Raw genomic sequence first — 18,133 nt, 5'->3', positions numbered from 1 at the left:
CCCTCTCAGTCCTCACTGAGAGGTCTACAGGCAACTGTGCTCTTTAATGGACAATTTTATGTGATTAAAAGCAATGTTAGCAATTAAGCATTCAAGAAGGACGCACATGCATGTTATGGTAAGTCCAAAGTGGTTTAAAGCATCAGATCACAATCTAAATATGAAAAGAAGAAAACTGCTGCAATGGCAGCCTTAAATCTGTCAGATTTTAGTGAGATCCAATGTGATGTAAAATTCCTTTATGCCAGACACTTGCAGGACAGAGTTTAGTTAATTTCTATTAATTGGAGATTGTTCAGCCCAATGTTCGATTCTACTGTCCTTCCTTGCAAGAGAAAAGGTGCAAACCAGTAGTCAGTCCTGGCAAGGCACAATGGTAATTTTATCTCACAATAGAAAGAAAGGTCCATCAGTCCCTTCCAGGTTCTATGCGGAGAATTACCTGCTGTGGTAGAGCTTTGAAGCTTCTTATCAGCACAGAACATTTCTGATTTCAGAAAATGTCTGATTTGAAGTACTGAAATCATATATATATATATATATATGTGTGTTTTCTTTATAAAGAGCATTGCTCGGTGGTCTTTTTATCCTTGTCTGCTGGGTCTCAAGGGTTTTTATGTCAAATGTAAAAAGCTGTTTGAGGGTCTGTGTCAATCTTGTCCTTGGAAGGAAGAAAGTATCCTGCCGTTGCACCAGAGCTGTGTAGTGCTTTCAGGAACCCTTGGAACTGAATTTGGAAAACTACCTCACTTTTGGGGTACTGTTGGCTGGAAAGCTTTCACCACTGACAAAATTGCTGTTCTGTCCCTATTTGATACTTTCCATATCTTCTATTATGTGAAATACTGGATTCAGCTGAATATATAAAAATATTTGGAAATGAAAAGATCTTAGCACGTTGCAGTGGAACGTCTCCTTGCTATCTATTTTTTTGCTGACTATCTAGCTTCATAAGTAGGCAGTTTACAGATTAATAACATTATTTTCATCCTCAGAAATTAGTAGTTCAGAATAACAAAGCACAATGAGAAATTATAACCAACACTAAAGTTTAGCAGCAGTTAGCAAAGGAAGCCACATGTATTGACTGTCCTCCAAAAAATAAATTAACAGATTCCACAATAGTTCTGTGATACTTCTGACAGATTAAAGAATTGCTACTGTCTTATTTAATTGCAATGTTTTAGTAAGTTTATATATTTGAAGTAGAAAATAATATCCTAGCATATAAATACTGTATGTTGTACTTACTACTATTTTTCCTGCATTCAGAAATGGTCATTTTATTTAAATATGAACTCCTTAAAACTGTGAGGACACAAAAAGATCAGATTTATTTTATGAAAATGTAATTTAATTGAAATCATTTTAAATTTTATGAAACATTAATCATGAGCAGAATGTCTGTATGGAACATTAATTTGAGGCAGTAAAATAAGCAGCTGCAGTTCCCTGATATGGTATCTGCAGCATTTATATTAATTATCTCGTAACATAGACTAACTGAAGTAGAAAATTCATTATGTTTAGTTAAATAGTAAGGAAATCAGAATGCTTTTATTTGTTAGTTTCAAGGTATCTTCCTAAAATCGTTGACCCTAGAGGTAACAGATGGCTAATAAACTTAACACGCTTATAAAAATAGAAATATACATATGAAGTTTTTCAATTTACAGCCTTTTTTTTTTAAAAAAAAGTTCTGTTTATGCACATGCGACTGTAAAAAGATAAGTGAAATGACTGTCCCATCCTTTAGTTACAAGTTCAAAGGCTTTTTTGTCCTTCTGCCAAATTTATTGTGTTTTGTGACCGTATTCCTTTTTGCCATATGTGATTCTTCCCATTTGTGACAGAGGTGATACAGAGCTAGAAATGCTGCCTTATATTGCAGGAACTGTAAGGCTGTTTGCATACAATTTTAGTTTTGATGTTCTTAGACATTTAGAGTTAGCCAAATGGGGACTAACCCTTAGTCTGGAGCCAAGAATTTTCAGTTTGAGCAATCGGTTCCTCGGGGCTAAATTCATGAGCCTATGCAGGATGGCAGCCTTACAGCGTACTGATGCTGAGTAGGTAGGCTTTATATAACGCTTGAGTTTACTTTAAGGGATACTGTCTTTAAAGGCAGCACTGAATTCTAATGGCAGTATTAGGGTGGCTGTATTTTCACACAGGGCCCTCTGGAAAATGAATTTAAATGTACGTACTGGATGTGCAGTTAATCAGTGCATCTGAGACGCGTAAGATTTGGTACACAGCCATACAGTAGTACTTGAGTAGCAGGTAATGCATTCAAAGGGCATTGAACTATATAAGCATCAGCTGTGGACTGCTCTACATAATCCTTCTCACAGTTGGGTCAGAATTGCTGCTGTAACCAAGGTTCTGGATGTCTAGCATCCTGGACAGATGGGTGCCATCCTCAAGTTACAGCATGAGAAAATGCTCTTGTACTTTTCAGGTAAAACAATATAGAGTTCCAAGGTAGTAGATAGTAGTATGTTGTTCCTTTTAAAGAGGGGTAGTCTTTCATATAGTGAGGAACCTTGATGTGAATGGCATGGTGATCACAGGACATGAATAACTGGACACTGCCCTGAGCAACCTGATGTAGTTTTAGCAGAGAGCAAGGTTGAATGACTTCTGGAGTTCCCTTCCAACATGAATTATTCTGTGATTCTGTGATGCTATGTAGTGATTCCAACACATAGAAAAAGTTGGGATGATCAGAAGTCTTGCTTCAGCATGCGCTGATTGTTAAGTTACCCATTTCACATGGTGTAATTCTTAGTTTACTGTAGGAGGTGGTTGACGTATACCCTGTTCTTCCAATTGTCCATATGCTCTCTGTATATTGATTTCTTGGTTACTTTATTATACACGTGAATTTATTAGTGTTCTGCCCAGTTGTATGAGATTCTATGTGCTGGGGATGATCTGCAGTTCTGATTGCAGGGAGCATGTGTCTTGAAACACACAATAGAGTTGTGTCAAAAGCACGACCACATCATGCAAGTGTGCCTTTTGGCAGGGCAAAGTTCTTCATACCTCACTTTGAAACAAAGCCTTAATCTTTCTCCTACAGCTTAATCCCACTGGCCATATTGTCAGTAAATCACAGTTTTCTGGCTAACTGGCCATTTTGGATTTGGGAATGAAAGTGTCATATCATGTTATGTTATGTAAAGCCTTTAGGAATATTCTGGCTGAGGGGCATAAAAGAAGATAGATCAATGGGTGAGTTCTGCACTTAAATTACTGTTAAATTGTGTGCTAATAATTTGTTTCCTGCAGAATTGTCAGACTTTCTGCTCTTAGAATTGAATATTGAACTGAGGTTTGCTGCTGAAAAAGCAGGTGAAAGTATCTCTTCTCGATGTAAACAGAAACACAGGTTCTATCTGCAGCCTTGTGATCTCATATATTATTGTGAATGATGCTACATAGTATGGGGTGTGTTTATTGCTTTTTTTTTTCCTAAATCACTTTTCGACACTTCACTTAACAAAAGCTACTCCTTTAAGCTACAGTATTTCAGTGTGCTTATTATATCATAAGGTAATGATTTACACTTGTTAAACCACAAATAATTTTATATATATGTCTCTGTTCATATAAAATTATACACTGTTAAAATAATTTATTTTCTGTTATATCAGAAAGCTAAAACTGGTTTAAATGTGTTGGGGAATTCAGTCTGTTATGCTAGTCCCAAAATATGTTCTGCATGTCTTTATAGCTTTCAGTAGCACTATTTTCACTTCTTCATCAATTAGTTTGAGTTGAAAGGCACTGAGAGAACACATACTGATTAGCATTTTCAAATATTCCACTTCCAATCAGTAAATTATAATCAAATGCCAAAACAAATTGTAACGTTTACCGTATGTGAAAACAAATTGAACAGTTGGTTTCACCTAACATTTAAATAATGTTTATTATAAAGATATTTCTGGATTGGATACCTATAAGTTTTCAGATCCCTTCATTTTTTGCGTAGCTGTATATGTTGGTTTTAAAAGACAGTCAGTATTTATTACTTCAGATGACAGGAGACTCCAGTAACCTTTGAGCTGGTGACTTCATTTTACCCCATACTAATTCTCTTAATGGCTATTAGAATTGATTGTAATAGCAGGAATGCCTTGCATTAGCATTAGACAAAACCAGAAGTGCTTCTTGGCAGTTTCCTGGGTGGATTCGTGTGATTTAATATGCATTTTTTGATTACTGTCTAACCTTCTACAACCTTTACTGTCTGTCTTTCGCCATTAAAGATTCATCTCCCAGTCTATCAGGTGAAATAATAGTCTGAATAGATCTGAATTAACTCATCTTGACCTGTTTTAAATCAGTACAGACAAATGCATACAATAATTTCAGTAGCGTGTATCTTTAGAAGCTGATCACCGGGACAAAAAGTCCCTAAATGTATTCTAGAATGCATCAACTCATTAATTAATATAATTTTTCGTCATATAGCATAACCCTGAGCAAGCACATTTCAATGGTAAATAGCGTTCTAGTGAATGGAGTGTTAGGCTGATCCTCTCTGTTACAGAATGCAAGGTTTATTCACATAAATCCATGGGAATTAAGGTGGAGTGCGGAGGCAGGTACTGTACTGAGGCAGGATACAGATCAGACACAAAGCCAAATGCAGACATATTCAGTAAATATACCTGAATCCTTTTGGGTCTTAAAGATTTTACGTAAGCATAAGTCAGGATTACATTGTGTAGCCCAGCTCCTCTGAAAAATTATGTTTGTAACTGATAATGTTCTCATTCAGAGAAGAATATTCTTCTCTGCCTCTTAGGCCTTTATGAAAGCTGCTTTTTAGACTGAAGTCTTTTCCATCTGTTCTGTGTTCATCTGAATGTTCTCGGAAAGTTGAACCCAGCTTATTTATAAGTTTCTGTGTGAGTGGAAATTAGATTGTTTATTCTACTATTTTAAAGGTTATTTCGCTACTTTTTTTTACATGTCAAAATAGGAACAAAAATCTTAAGTGTGATAAGTGCTTTTAGAAAAAAGCATTGTTGATGCCATTTGACATACAAAATCATACCTTTAACATATGGCAGAAACCATTTTATGCTTTTTTTTTTAATAATCCACGTGTAAGGAATCTTCAGTTTGTCTGCCTGTGTAAGGCTGACTAGATACAGGGAATATTAAATGGGATTCTTTCTCTAGTCTTAGGCCCTTAGTTTACTCAAAATGTACAAATATTACCGTAGTCATTTTGACTACAGTGTAGAAATATTACTTTATTGTGAAACAAAAAGGAAGGGAAAATGCCATAGTAATACAGTATTATATTAAGAAGTAATGTGGAATCTATGTACTAATTTAATATAGAAATACTCAAAGAGCTGATGACAAATAAAACTAATACCTAAGCGTGACCATTTTTTATTCTTTGAATGACCTAACAAATTCTATTATTTTCCAGCAATTTTAATAATATATGTTCATGGGCCACTGATACATGTGGCAAAAATCAATGCACTTTTTAGGGTTACTTCTGTGTATGCAGTATTTTTTTTTCCTGGACTGAATGTGTGAGCAGTTAGTCTATACTCATATTTCATGTAGGCAGAAATATCTCTTGTTGCCAAAAATTTGCCTATCCATAGTGACTAAGGTACAATGAAGTAATTGCTGGCTATCCTCTAGGTATGTATTTTTTCATCAATTAATTTACTAACTAAAAACCTATGAAAAAATGGAGGTAGGTTTCTCTAACTTTTTATCAACTCTGCTTGCTTTATGCTTCTTAAATAAAACTACCATATTTATCACATGTATTCTTTTGGTGATGAATTGTCTGTTAAGTAATCTGAACTTTGTGTGTTTTATTTTATTGTCTTTTCTTTCTTTTGTGCTATGAAAGTTGGATGCTTCCTACTTTTTAAAATTTAAGCCGAGACTATTTTAATTTCCATATAATTTTCAAGCAATTTCAGACATGAATTGTATTACTGGCTGTCTGGTTCATCGAAATTATAAGATGTTTTACAGAGTAAATAATCTTACCCTAGCCTGATGCACAATGTAACACCATTGTGCTGTAATCAGTCTGCTACTGTACAAGCCCAGTTCAAGGTACTGGTAAAAGAAGGAAGAGACTGGGGTGGCAGGATGCAGCAGAAGCAGGATCCTAGCCCAAGTAGCCCATCCCACAGTTTCTCTGGAGATGTCTCTGCTGCTCTTCTGGAAGAGCTAAGGTAGTGAAGCAGGAGTAGTGACAGTGACAGCTACTTTCCTGAAACAGTCATTTGTGTACCTGAGACAGGGATGGGAAGGAGAACAGAAAGCTGCTACATCCTGTCCCACTCCTACTTCTTACATTGGCTGCATGTTATCCAGACCTTGGGCCCTGCCTTTTCCGGGGTGGGAAGAATAGGAAATTGAGAGGACAAGCAGAAAGCAGAGGATTTTTTTTAGGAAGGGAGAGAAAAGGAAAAGATTTTGTCCAAAAGTCTCAAAACAGTGAATCTTCCCTATGTCTCATTTAACCTTGCTTAATGTTAAAGTTGACCTTCCAAAAAGTTTCTGTGCTACTTCCCAGACTTACTGTCCCCCAATTTTTTTCTTTTATAATCAAAAATATATTTTTCCTGAAAAAATATTTTTTTAAAAAAATTGAGCTTTTTGCAAGATGATGAGACTTGAGACATCTCTGTTCAGCTGATTGATAGAGAAACACAGGTAATTTTTACTACATATGTAAGTTCTTAAGGCAAGGTTTCCCCCTAGACTGTATCTGAGTATGGTAGTTCCCCTGTAAGTCAGAAATCATGCTGTTTTCAGAACTTGAGAATGACTGCTCGATGTGCCGCTTACACTTGTGGGATTCTGAGTACTCTGATCAGATTAATCCAAATTAAAAAAAAAAAAAAGTTAAGGCTTGAATCAACATTAAAACAAGCAGTGTTCCTGATATATTAGGATATGGTAACCGCTGTTCTTATGAATAAGTTTGAACCATAAACTTATAAACCATAAACTCCTTAAGTACAACTGTACAAAAAACTGTTAAAGAATAACATTGATCTTGAATTGCCCTGCAATTTGCTTTTAGCTATTCATGCATACCATACAAAAACACTTTAATGGAGACTTGTACAATATGGCTTCTGCCATATAACATTACAGTTATATTCAGTTTTGCAATTTGCTATGCATACATGTGACTGCTGTAGAAGAGCTTCCAGATTATTTTCCTGATGTAAGAACATGCAAAAAAATACACAATTTCTGGTTATATGTGTTTATAGCTTAACATGGAAGCAAGTTATTCCAAGGTGAACTGTTTCATGTACTCTGTTAATACTAATTAAATTTATTTGTTGCCTTAATGAACGTAGAAATGAAACTCCAAAAGACTCTCGTGTGTGTCTGTGCCACACAGCCTTACCTTCAGTAAGATGTGAAAATACCTGTGCTAGTACTGTCTATAGTAGCTTGCAGTAGTTTGGAAAGAATGTTTTTTTTTTTAATTCTAGATATACATAATTTAATAATTGCTCTATACAAGAGGTGTTTATTTCTGAGGACCTTAACCTTCTCCTGGGTTTTGAAGGCATATGTAAGTAATGAAACCGAACTTTATGAATTAAAGAAAGCTATAGAAGATATCTGTTTATATTATTTTATATGTTTTAATTTTTTATGCATAGTTTGAAAAGTTCTACTTAGCACCCAGGAGAAAAACATTAAACAACTCTGCATTTTGTTTTCCAGCATGCAGTGACCTGGAATTCAGGGAGGTTGCAAACAGATTGAGAGACTGGTTTAAGGCACTTCATGAAAGTGGAATTCAGAATAAGAAAGCTAGGATTGTTCAAAGGCCTGAGAGAATCAGTAAGAGATTTCTACTTGTCTTATTTGATGTTCTCTTTAACACGTTTTTGTACTTTTGTATTTCCTATATGTTAAGACTTGCCTTATTCTCATGTGCTTTAAATAAGGATGTGTATGAAATCAAAACTTTGTGCTTTTCTAAAGTTAATTTTTTTATGTATGGCTTAGTACTGATATAAGATGTTCACTTTAAACTTTCAGTGTTATTTGGCGGGAGTCTTGCTTGTAAGAATGTACGGCAGCTACCGTTCACAGTGCTTTCATTTGTGAATGCTATCAAATTGTCTGTTTGCTAGACCTTCATAATTAGCTGCTCTATAACGAGACAAAACAGAAGACGCAAGTAGGGATTTTGAGTAACTTTTCCATAGAAAAAAAAGTGAGTTGCTGAATGGCTAGCCCTAAGAAATAATGTACAGGAGATGTAATTATGTATGACCTGTCCTTACTAGTTGGTGCCACTGTAGGTACTGGTACAGAAAAACATGTGGAAAAGAAGCTTGTAAGTAAGAAGGAATTTTCAAGGATATACTTCAAATTGGAAAAGACTCAGGACTACTAATGAAGTGGAAACAGTAGGGGGCATAATTTGTTTTTAACCCCCTCAAGTATTTAAATAGGTTTTTTGTTGTGGAAGGGGGTAAAGTTTTAAAATGTAATTATCAAAGCACTTATTTAAAATAGCAATTTAAATAAGTGTGCAATAATACTTTTAAGAGTGATTTCCTACTGTGAAGGGGAGTGAAATTAGATTTCGTAAGCTGTAAAACTCTATCTTTCATTAATATGAAGAGCAAACTATGAATTCCTCCGGGTATGTTTTGCAGAAGTTGGCCACCACTGTCTGCTTACCTTAGTTCCTTCATTATTAACTTCTTAAGTATTTCAGAATTTTTAACTTTTGTTTGACTGCTATTTGTAGCATTACTTCTGCTTTTTTCCATTTATTTCATTTAATTGGAAATGGCATTCCTTTGTGTGAATTTTTAGGGCTGAGGAAATACGAATGATTCTGTAAAACACAATAAATTAAAGATGATTTTATGTTATCTAGAAATACTTCTTTTAACATCGAGAAAAATGTTTCTGAGGTAAGGCAGTAATACAGTAATGTCACTTTTTATTGATATTGAAAAAAACACATTTAGAAACATGTATTTCCAAATTACATTCTGGTTGATGCCCATAACTGGCATGTGATCTGCTTCTCATCCAGTAATTAAAACAACAGAAATACAAAGTTTGCAGCCCTTAAGTAAGCATTTATTGTATAGTAATAAATAAAATATATTTAATAATATAGCTAGTGTTGGCACAATGCTCAGTTAAAGGTCAGCTGATACATTGTGTAGGGTTCTATTTCTTGCTGAATACTTATTTTGTTGAGGGTAACATACTGAATAGGTAAGGTCGAAAAAAGCAGCAGAGCTGTTTAGAAGCCTGATAATGCAGTAAAAGTTTGAAAATAAATTTGGTCAATGATAAAAGATGCAACTGTACAGATATTACATTTTTACTTTGTAATAGCAGTCAAAGACTGTATTAATCTTAAGATCTAAGATTTTAGTATGTGAGTCTAAAAATGCAAGAGTAGATTTTCAGACCTCATCAATTTTTGGACTTACATGTTATATGATCCAAACTGGTTGTTTTATTTTCAGACTTCGATGATCACTTACTATAAAATTAGGAACACTCTTAAGATTGAGTGGTGTCTACCTAATGTTGATTTTACATGTAGTACATCCTAACTGTTCATGTTTTGGCACTTCATGTACAATGCGGAAGATAATAACCATCTGTTTAGATTATGTAGAGGAGAGTAGTTGTGAGATATGTGGGGTTTTTTAGAAGATTGTTCAACTGCACAAAGCACTTTGGTCTGTGAGGTCTGTGAGCGTGAGAAACTCTTCTCCAGAAAATGTTATGGTCCCTTTCTGATTAGCTTTCTCCAAAGTTTTAGGATCTGTGGGATCTTTCCCACCTGATGTGAAGTAGTAAAGAATTTTTTTAAGGCAGGTAGAGAGATGTATTTACCTTTAAAAGCCTTCAGATGAGGATCTTATCTACAAATACAATTGTTCCAATTAAGGGGAAAAAAATGAGTTTCTGACCCAGTTTTCAGAATTTCCTTTTGAAAGCCTTCTAAGTCATGAAGGTCGCTCCTTTGATGGTACAAAGAATTCACATGTAATTTAGGAGGTATCTGAAATTTTAGGCACAAGTTAGACTGGATCCTACCCTACCAGTTTTTTGAGAGACAGAATCAAGATATGATTTGGATGGCTAAGAATAGTCTTTTCAGGGCTGTTTTTCAGTAACAGATGAGGAAATATAATCTGTGTGGAAAAATCTATTTTTATTGTACTACTGACTTTAAATTCCCTGTGAACATGGTGCTGTGAGAAATGTTTGACTTACGCTTGTAACATGGTACCAGAAATAAATCCTAAACAACTAGAATGTTGTACAAAATATTAATTGATTACTATGCCAGTTTTAAATTTGATTTTCTGTTTCAAAGAGTTATACCTCATCAACCTTAAAACAGAGGTAATATTGTTACAAGAATGTTGAAGTTTGCTGTTTGTAGCAGGAATGCTAGGATGTAAACAAGGAAGTTTGATGATAGTCTTTGGCATGTTTACTTTCTTTTTACTAAAACAAAGCAAATCAAATTGTAGAGAATGGTTACATGCAAGACATTCAGTTTGTCTTACCTTTTCGTGTTTTCTTTTTCTCTTTAAAAAAGATTCTTTTTTGACAAAACCCACAGTTTTCACAACACTGTAACATTGTAACATTGTTTAACAAAAAACATTTGAACAATAAGTGTTTAGAGTCTAGTGGTTTAGTACTGTGGTCAGTTACTCAAATTTAATATAGCTAATTGTGAAAAAAAAATTACTTTCAAATAAAGATCCTATCTGAGTAATATACATTCAATTTTATAAATAGCCAATATTTACTTGATTGAATTAATTTGATAGGCTAGTGCAAAAAGGCAGTCCATCTGTAGAGAGAAAGTGATCAAATTATTATACAATCAGTAGTTGGTTTTTTTATTTGTGGATTTGGGGATGCAAAAATTGTTTAAAAACTTATTTCATTAATGCAATCATACCTTTTTTCTGGTATGTAGGTTTCTGAAGTTCAAAATATCTTATTTGAGGCAGCAAAAGATACTGCATCTTATGAGAAATTAACATGTCTGTGGTTTAGAGGAAAATACTGTGTCCCTATGCCCTTGTAAACACACAAAGAAACAAAAATAATTATAACCATTCAATGTGGTAATACCCTTTCTAGTACTGTTAAGAAATTTTTCAAACTGTTCTTCAAGAGCTAAGCTCTCGAGTACTATCCCTAGTGAAATCCCTCAAAGTCAGTCTCCAAAATCATGGTAGGTCCAAGATATCAGGCACATGAATTTTGAAGTATACCAGGGAGTCCAGCCCCTATTTTTGGGATGTGTGAGAGCTACATTTAGAAATAAATTCTGCAAAGAACTCCTTAATCATGTGTAACAACCTTATATTTAGCACATTTGACTTAGCGATCTATATAGGACAACAGCGACAACAAAAAAGCCACCTGAATGCACCTTCCCCTTTCAGAGTCCTAATTATTCTAGCAGATCCCTGGAATTGTTCATTACCCTTGGGGAGTTAAAAATCTCTTTTGGCACACTTTCCCCCAGGCTGTCCTTTATTCTTGTCATAAAGTTCCTTCCTCACTGAAAAACCATTCTGCATTTAAAAAAGCAATTTGTGACATCCTTTCTGGTTGTCTGTTTGCATTTAGGATTTTTCATATTTCAGTCTCTGTGGTGGCACTTGGGACAGGATTTATTAAAAGGCCTGGCCATAGTTCTTCTGACCACGGTCAGATGTGGTGCAAGTTTATAGTGCCTTGCTGGTGCTTTTCAGAGTTGTTCCAGCTATTAAATAATCCACATTGATCCATACAATCATACAATATTATTTCTAAACAAACTAAACAATAGTATTTAAGCTGTTCTGCTACAGCCATCAATATACTCATAAAAAGTGAAAAATGCAAGGTGCCTACATTGTTGTGTGTTTACAGGAGTTACATAATTTTGTTTAATTGACACTTATTTATTTCCAAAGCTGAATCTTATCAGTAGTGCAGACTAGAGTATTTCAAATAATTAAAGGGGTTTTATTTTTATTTCCAAAATCCCATTAGTGTCCAGATGTATTCAAATTAAATATGATTACTGTAAATGCTATATAAACACTTAAATCTTGTCCTTGGACCATTTATGGTCTAAGACACAAAGGGGAAAAGGATATTTTATCTCCATACTACAATGCCCCTATTATTATTCTCTTGTGGATGTGGAAATAAGGAGATCAAAAGTGAGATTTTATGTACCTGTTCAAAGTCCTTTAAAATACTTGTTCTGTATCTATATTAATTTTGTGTGATAAAACCCTAGGAAATTAATGCATCAAACACAAAGGACAAAAAAAATACCATAGTCCCACAAATATTTCTTCTAACAGACAGTCTATTTCTGAAGAATACTTGTGCACCTTGTCATGTTAGCAGATGAAAGACCCGAGACCAAAGGTAACAGAGAATCTTCTTATGGCTTGGGAATAATATGATTATTTGGAGTCTAATACACTAATAATTTTGAAAATAACAGAAAAATACAAGAAGTCTGAAAGAAAATTGCTTATAATTGGCTTGTCTAGAACAAGTATAGTGAGATATTATTATACTAAAATTGCCAAATACCCTTACAAACTTGCAGAAGGAAAAGACTGATTTGGTGTAGAAAAGTGTAAATAAAATTAAGAATTTCAGATCTTTGCTTGGAGGCTCTTACTTCATTCTGACTATCCTAGGTTTCTTATCAGTGAAGACACACAGCTGACATTATACATAGATAAATTACATTTCCCTGATTTTCATTCATAAGTAACAAGAGATAGGACAAAAGGAAACAGCCTCAAGTTGTGCCAGGAAAGGTTTACACTGGATATTAGGAAAAATTCCTTCACCAAAAGGGTTGTCAGGCTGCCCAGGGAAGTGGTTGAGTGACCATCCCTTGAGGTATTTAAAAGATGTGTAGATGTGGTGCTTAGGGACATCGTTTAGTGGTGAACTTTGCAGTGCTAGGTTAATGGTTGGACTTGATGGTCTTAAAGGTGTTCTCCAACCTAAACGATTCAATGATTCTGCGTTTGGGAACCCCAATGTACAGACAGAACTGGTAAGTAGAACAATAAGTTTTTTATTACTCCTGGCAGTACTCTCCCATACAGCCATTGTATAGTTACAAGAGATAAAAAGAATTGCAGTTTTAAACATCATTTTTGATGTCTTGAAAATGCTGGCTGCCTGAGAATTTGACTACTTCTTAAGATTATCTCAGAAAATGTTCCATAGGCTGTACCACAAAGGTGTACAGGCTGGAAACCTGAACCACCGTTCTAGTTTGCTAGAAAGAAGTGGTTCTTCTAATGAGTTTCTGCATCTGTCGTGTTAGTGTAAGCCCAGGCATCCTTAAAGCAAGAGTCTAGAAGAAGAAATCCAGCCTAGAAGTAATTCTGAAGAGAAATTTTAAATTAATCCATCTTTGCTTAAAACTAAGACTTTGAATGAACTAAATCAGTATTGTTGACTGAAGTTTGTTTTGACTCAGTCTTTTGTACAGAATTATCCTTATATGCAATGAAATACATTTAATGTTTATTGTAGCTTTTTAGTTTATTTCTCCTTCATCAGGTATCTTCTATTTTTCCTTAACAGTCACTGCTATTAATAAAATGGTCAGCCTGGTGTCTGTCAGAATACATTTTATCTGAACTGTCAATCTGTTAGCAAACTGGTAGCCTCCAGCAATAGGATTTATCTTGGTTTCCCCTCCTGGCCCCAACCTCTATTCTGTTTTAGAGTTCTCTAAAACAATTTCTAGAAAAGGAGAGACTTCAGGATGCAAACTTCCACAGGTGTGTAAGGGCCATTGCAGCTGTGCTTTGTTTCTTTCCCTCATGTCTTTTGTTGTAAAATGAGAGTTGGTTATCCTAGGTTTGTTGCAAGACCTTTGATACCTTCCCCATGTCTTGCCCTAAGCCAGACTCCGCTCCTATCTGTGTAATCATAGTGAGCAGGAGTACATTACAAGTTTAGACAGGTGACAGAGAATGTTATGCCTTAATGCTTTCTCCTTCTTGGACTAGTATGGAGCCAAATGAGTCTCATCTAAATCAGCACATCTGTGAACAGCAAATATGACAAAAATCATTCACGTCTGCTTAGTCCTCTGTTTAGTTTAGTCCTTTCAGCTCATGTCTGGCCTGATAAAACTAAGTGAGGAAGGAAAACTTGTTCCCAGCTTATGCATGGCAGGTCTCAGTTGTGAGATGCTGTTAACTGAAGATTTTCTGATAGCCAAAACATAAGACAAATATATCACAAGTGAAAAACTTCTTGCTATGTAGCTTGCAGGCTGAACAAGTAAAAGTCGTGGTCTAGAGGGCAGTGGGGACTCTAGCAGAGTGCGTGTGTATTTATTCACATGTATGATTTGTCAATGGCTTTTATTGTACTGGACAGTGTGCTAGTATTGGAAAGAATCATCCACTTTACTTGTCTTGGCATATTAGATAAAGAATTTTTGTATAATGCTATATGTGAGCCATATGTATGTCTGCTGGTTTGATTTCCACATAATGTCAAAAGCTACCTTCTTCAAAGTACAGAAGGATTCATTACTTACGAGCTTAATAAGCAGGCAAACAATAGTGTTACCTTGAAAAATAGATTATATTTAATAAGAGTTGAAATTCTCCCCTAAGAAATAATCAGAAACACAGGAACATTTCTGTTGATTCCTTTTGAGGAAATGCTTCGAATGCTAGTGTGTAAGCCATAGAGGATCGGTATATTTTTCAGTAATATTTCCCTTGGTATTTTTTTGGCTGAGGAAAAGGGCTTAATCTGATACTTCACATTTTTCAGGCTCAAGTTACCTTGCAGTATATGCATTAGGGGAAATTCAGCTAAACACAAAATACTTCTTTTGCTCACTTCCACTAGTTTTAGACAATGTTCAAAAAAAGCTGCATAAAATTTCATTTCATTATGGTATATGGAAATAGATTTCAAATAAGTGGTTAAAATGAGAGAAAGATAAAATCTTCTTTTATGATTTAGACATCTGAGACAAAATTTTTACTCTCCTCAGTATAATGTCCTGGTACTTCATCATCAAGAATAAATTACTATCCGTGAACCATACTAGTTTTCCCCCTTTACTTTCTGCTTTTTGTTTTGTGTCGCAACTGTGAAATGTGTAAGAACAGCATTCCAGTTGGTGCTCAAAGTGACAATATATGTTGTCTGTGATTTGGGGTAATTAATTTCCTAGTTCTAGGTCATGATTCTTAGTTCTGGATCACCTGACCCCCCTAATGTGTCAAACCATGTTAGCAGTTGTTAAACTGTAGGTATATACTTAAGTGCTTTCGTGACTCTTTTTCTAAAGTATAGCACCTTCAAGAGTGAGTCCACCTAGACTACTGCGTCCAGTTCTGGAGCCCCCAGCATCAGAAGGACATGGACCAGTTGGAGACGGTCCAGAGGAGGGCCACGAAGATAAGAGAGCTGGAGCACCTTTCCTATGAGAACAGGCTGAGAGAGTTGGGGCTGTTCAGCCTGGAGAAGAGGAGGCTCCAGAGAGACCTGATAGCGGTCTTCCAGTACCTCAAGGGGGCCTACAAGAAAGATGGGGAAAGGCTGTTCGGTAGGGCCTGTTGTGATAGGACGAGCAGTAATGGTTTTAAAATAGAGGGGGATAGATTTAGATTGGATATTGGGAAAAAATTTTTTACAATGTGAGTTGTAGAACACTGGAACAGGTTGCCCAGAGAGGTGGTTGCTGCCCCATCCCTGGAAACATTCAAGGCCGGGTTGGATGAGGCTCTGAGCAACCTGGTCTAGTGGGGGATGTCCCTGCTTCTGGCAGGGGGGTTGGACTAGATGACCTTTGAAGATCCCTTCCAACCCTAACCATTCTATGATTCTATGATTATTTCATCAATATTATAGTAGAAGAAGTCATTGCAGAGAGAAAGCGCTTCTGATAAGCTTAAGTTTGGACAGTTCCTTAAAGGTTCTTTAAAATCGAACCAAGAATTTTACTTTACCACAGTGATCTCTTAAGGGTTTGTACTGGGAACATGGCACTGAGGTGATGATCTTTGTTTGATGTAGCAGTTCTGGAGGAAGTGGACAGCTCCGGTTTAGATCAAACAAAGCTGCTTCTATCTCTGTCAACATGTGCCTGGCTTACCTCTGAAGTACATTAGCCATTTTTATTTGTTTCACCTAGACTAGTATTAGACTAGACTAATATTAGATTAGATTTCAGACATTTTTACAGTATACTGCAGTAACTGATGGTCGTGAGAGAGTTTGGCTTGGTGAAACAAGCCAGTAAAAACTAAGAAGAGATGTGATTTTCTCTATTTAAAACAATAAAACTGTAAATACCAGAGAAGAGAAAGAACTGAAAAAAAAAAATCTGTAAGAACAACAACAAAATATACCTGGGCTGCAAATAAAACTGTAAAACTACTTCAGAAGCAAATTCTGAAAAAAGAAGCATAAATTACTTTCGAGATAAAGCATGAGCAGTTTTTGAAATTTTTGCATCAAACAGTTGTTTAGTAGAAAGCTACACTTCATGCCCACAGTGGTTTTTCCATACTATATGATGCTATTTAATAGATAGTTTATGACAGCTTTAATATATGTAAACACTATTTTTCAGGCTTGCAAACAACAAAAGAAATTTGTTATATAAAATGTTACTGTTTGAAGTAGCTTCATTAATTCGATGTGCCAGTTATAATATATTCCTGTTTACTAGGAAGTTTATATCATAAATATCAGACTTCAGACTCTATATTTAAACATTAAACTGTAGTTATGTTGAACTTTACCTAGATTTATAGAAATTATTAGAATATAATGACATTTTTCTGGTGCTTTCCTGTTGATATCAGTGATTTATAATAAAATAATCTAATTTTTAATTATATTGCTGACTCCAATGCAAATGGTTTCATTTCAAGCTCTGTCCTTAACTGTGACAAATGTAATAGACTAAAATCCAGTGGGACATCACTATGTGACACTTCTAAAAAAAATCAAAAAGCTATATAGAAAGAAGTGAAAAAAAAAAAAACGAGGAATGGGAATAGAGCATGAACTCAATTCACAGGCTAATGCTAGGTAAGGCAATTAAGATGAAAACAGAGATAAAATCTTCTGGAGGCATATACTACAGCCGTAATTTAGTCATGCATAAAACCCTAAAAATGTTCAGTGGTCCTTCACTGTGCTTCAGATACATTTATTTATTTTAAGAATAAAATTTGAAACTGGCTGAGAGAAATATAATAAGCAGGTGTTAGGGTTTTTTCCCCTTTTCCTTAGGAGAGTTTTTTAAATACATAACACTAGCTCCTAGTGCCCTAAAATACAAAGTAGTGAGTGATGTGAGCTTTCCAGCATGGACCACAAATACTAATTTAAAAATAGTGTCCCAAGCTTGAAAGTGATGCCTCTTTCAATAATACATGCAGATGTATTAGATACAATTATTGACTTTGGCCCACAAAATCCATCCCTGAATACATCTTTCGTCTTATATGAAAGGCTTTTATCTTATATTCCGTTCTGGCTGGCATCTTATTCATTAAAATCTGTCTCCTCATGGCTGCTCTTTTTCTGCAACTTGTCTTGCAGTTTGGTGAGCTGGCCAGAATGACAAATTAAAAAAAAAAATTGTAAGCACAAGAATAATTCCTCCCTTCATGCAGGTACACAAAAGTTAGGATAGGAAACAGTATGTTTCACATTTACCACTTTCTGAGTCCAAGGTCTTCAGGAGGGTCTCTAGCTAAAAGCAGGACTAGCAGAAAAAAAGTATCTGGGAAGTGTGTTAAGAGGCCTTCAGGAACAGAGCCTTAGAGGTAAATAACATTACACTAAACATTCAGCCTTAGACAAAATGTTTTAAGGTGGAGGAACCTTCCAGAATTTTTCAAATCATAAATATCTGTTAAATAATGTTGATATCTTTTACAGATAGAGTTTAATAACATATCTACTGTATATCCTTATTCATTCTGTTGGGTCCTGTCTCTCTCTGCTTTTCCTAATCCACACAAAAAGAAGTTGTTTTGATGTTTCATCAGGGGCTGGAGAGGAAGGA

General features: G+C 35.2%; 1 protein-coding gene across 1 annotated transcript in view; it reads left to right on the top strand.

Annotated features, from left to right (window-relative positions):
* Nucleotides 1–18,133, top strand: part of SPOCK3 (SPARC (osteonectin), cwcv and kazal like domains proteoglycan 3) — a 198,968-nt gene that overhangs the window by 168,806 nt on the left and 12,029 nt on the right. Inside the window, exon 7 of the mRNA XM_086746456.1 lies at nucleotides 7,753–7,872. Within this exon, the coding sequence (XP_086602582.1) occupies nucleotides 7,753–7,872 (120 nt within the window). The remainder of the gene's footprint in view (nucleotides 1–7,752; nucleotides 7,873–18,133) is intronic.

The sequence above is a fragment of the Chlamydotis macqueenii genome, chromosome 4, assembly GCF_036417535.1.
Source record: "Chlamydotis macqueenii isolate bChlMac1 chromosome 4, bChlMac1.mat, whole genome shotgun sequence".
Taxonomy (NCBI): domain Eukaryota; kingdom Metazoa; phylum Chordata; class Aves; order Otidiformes; family Otididae; genus Chlamydotis; species Chlamydotis macqueenii.
This window is presented reverse-complemented; position numbering and strand designations above follow the sequence as displayed.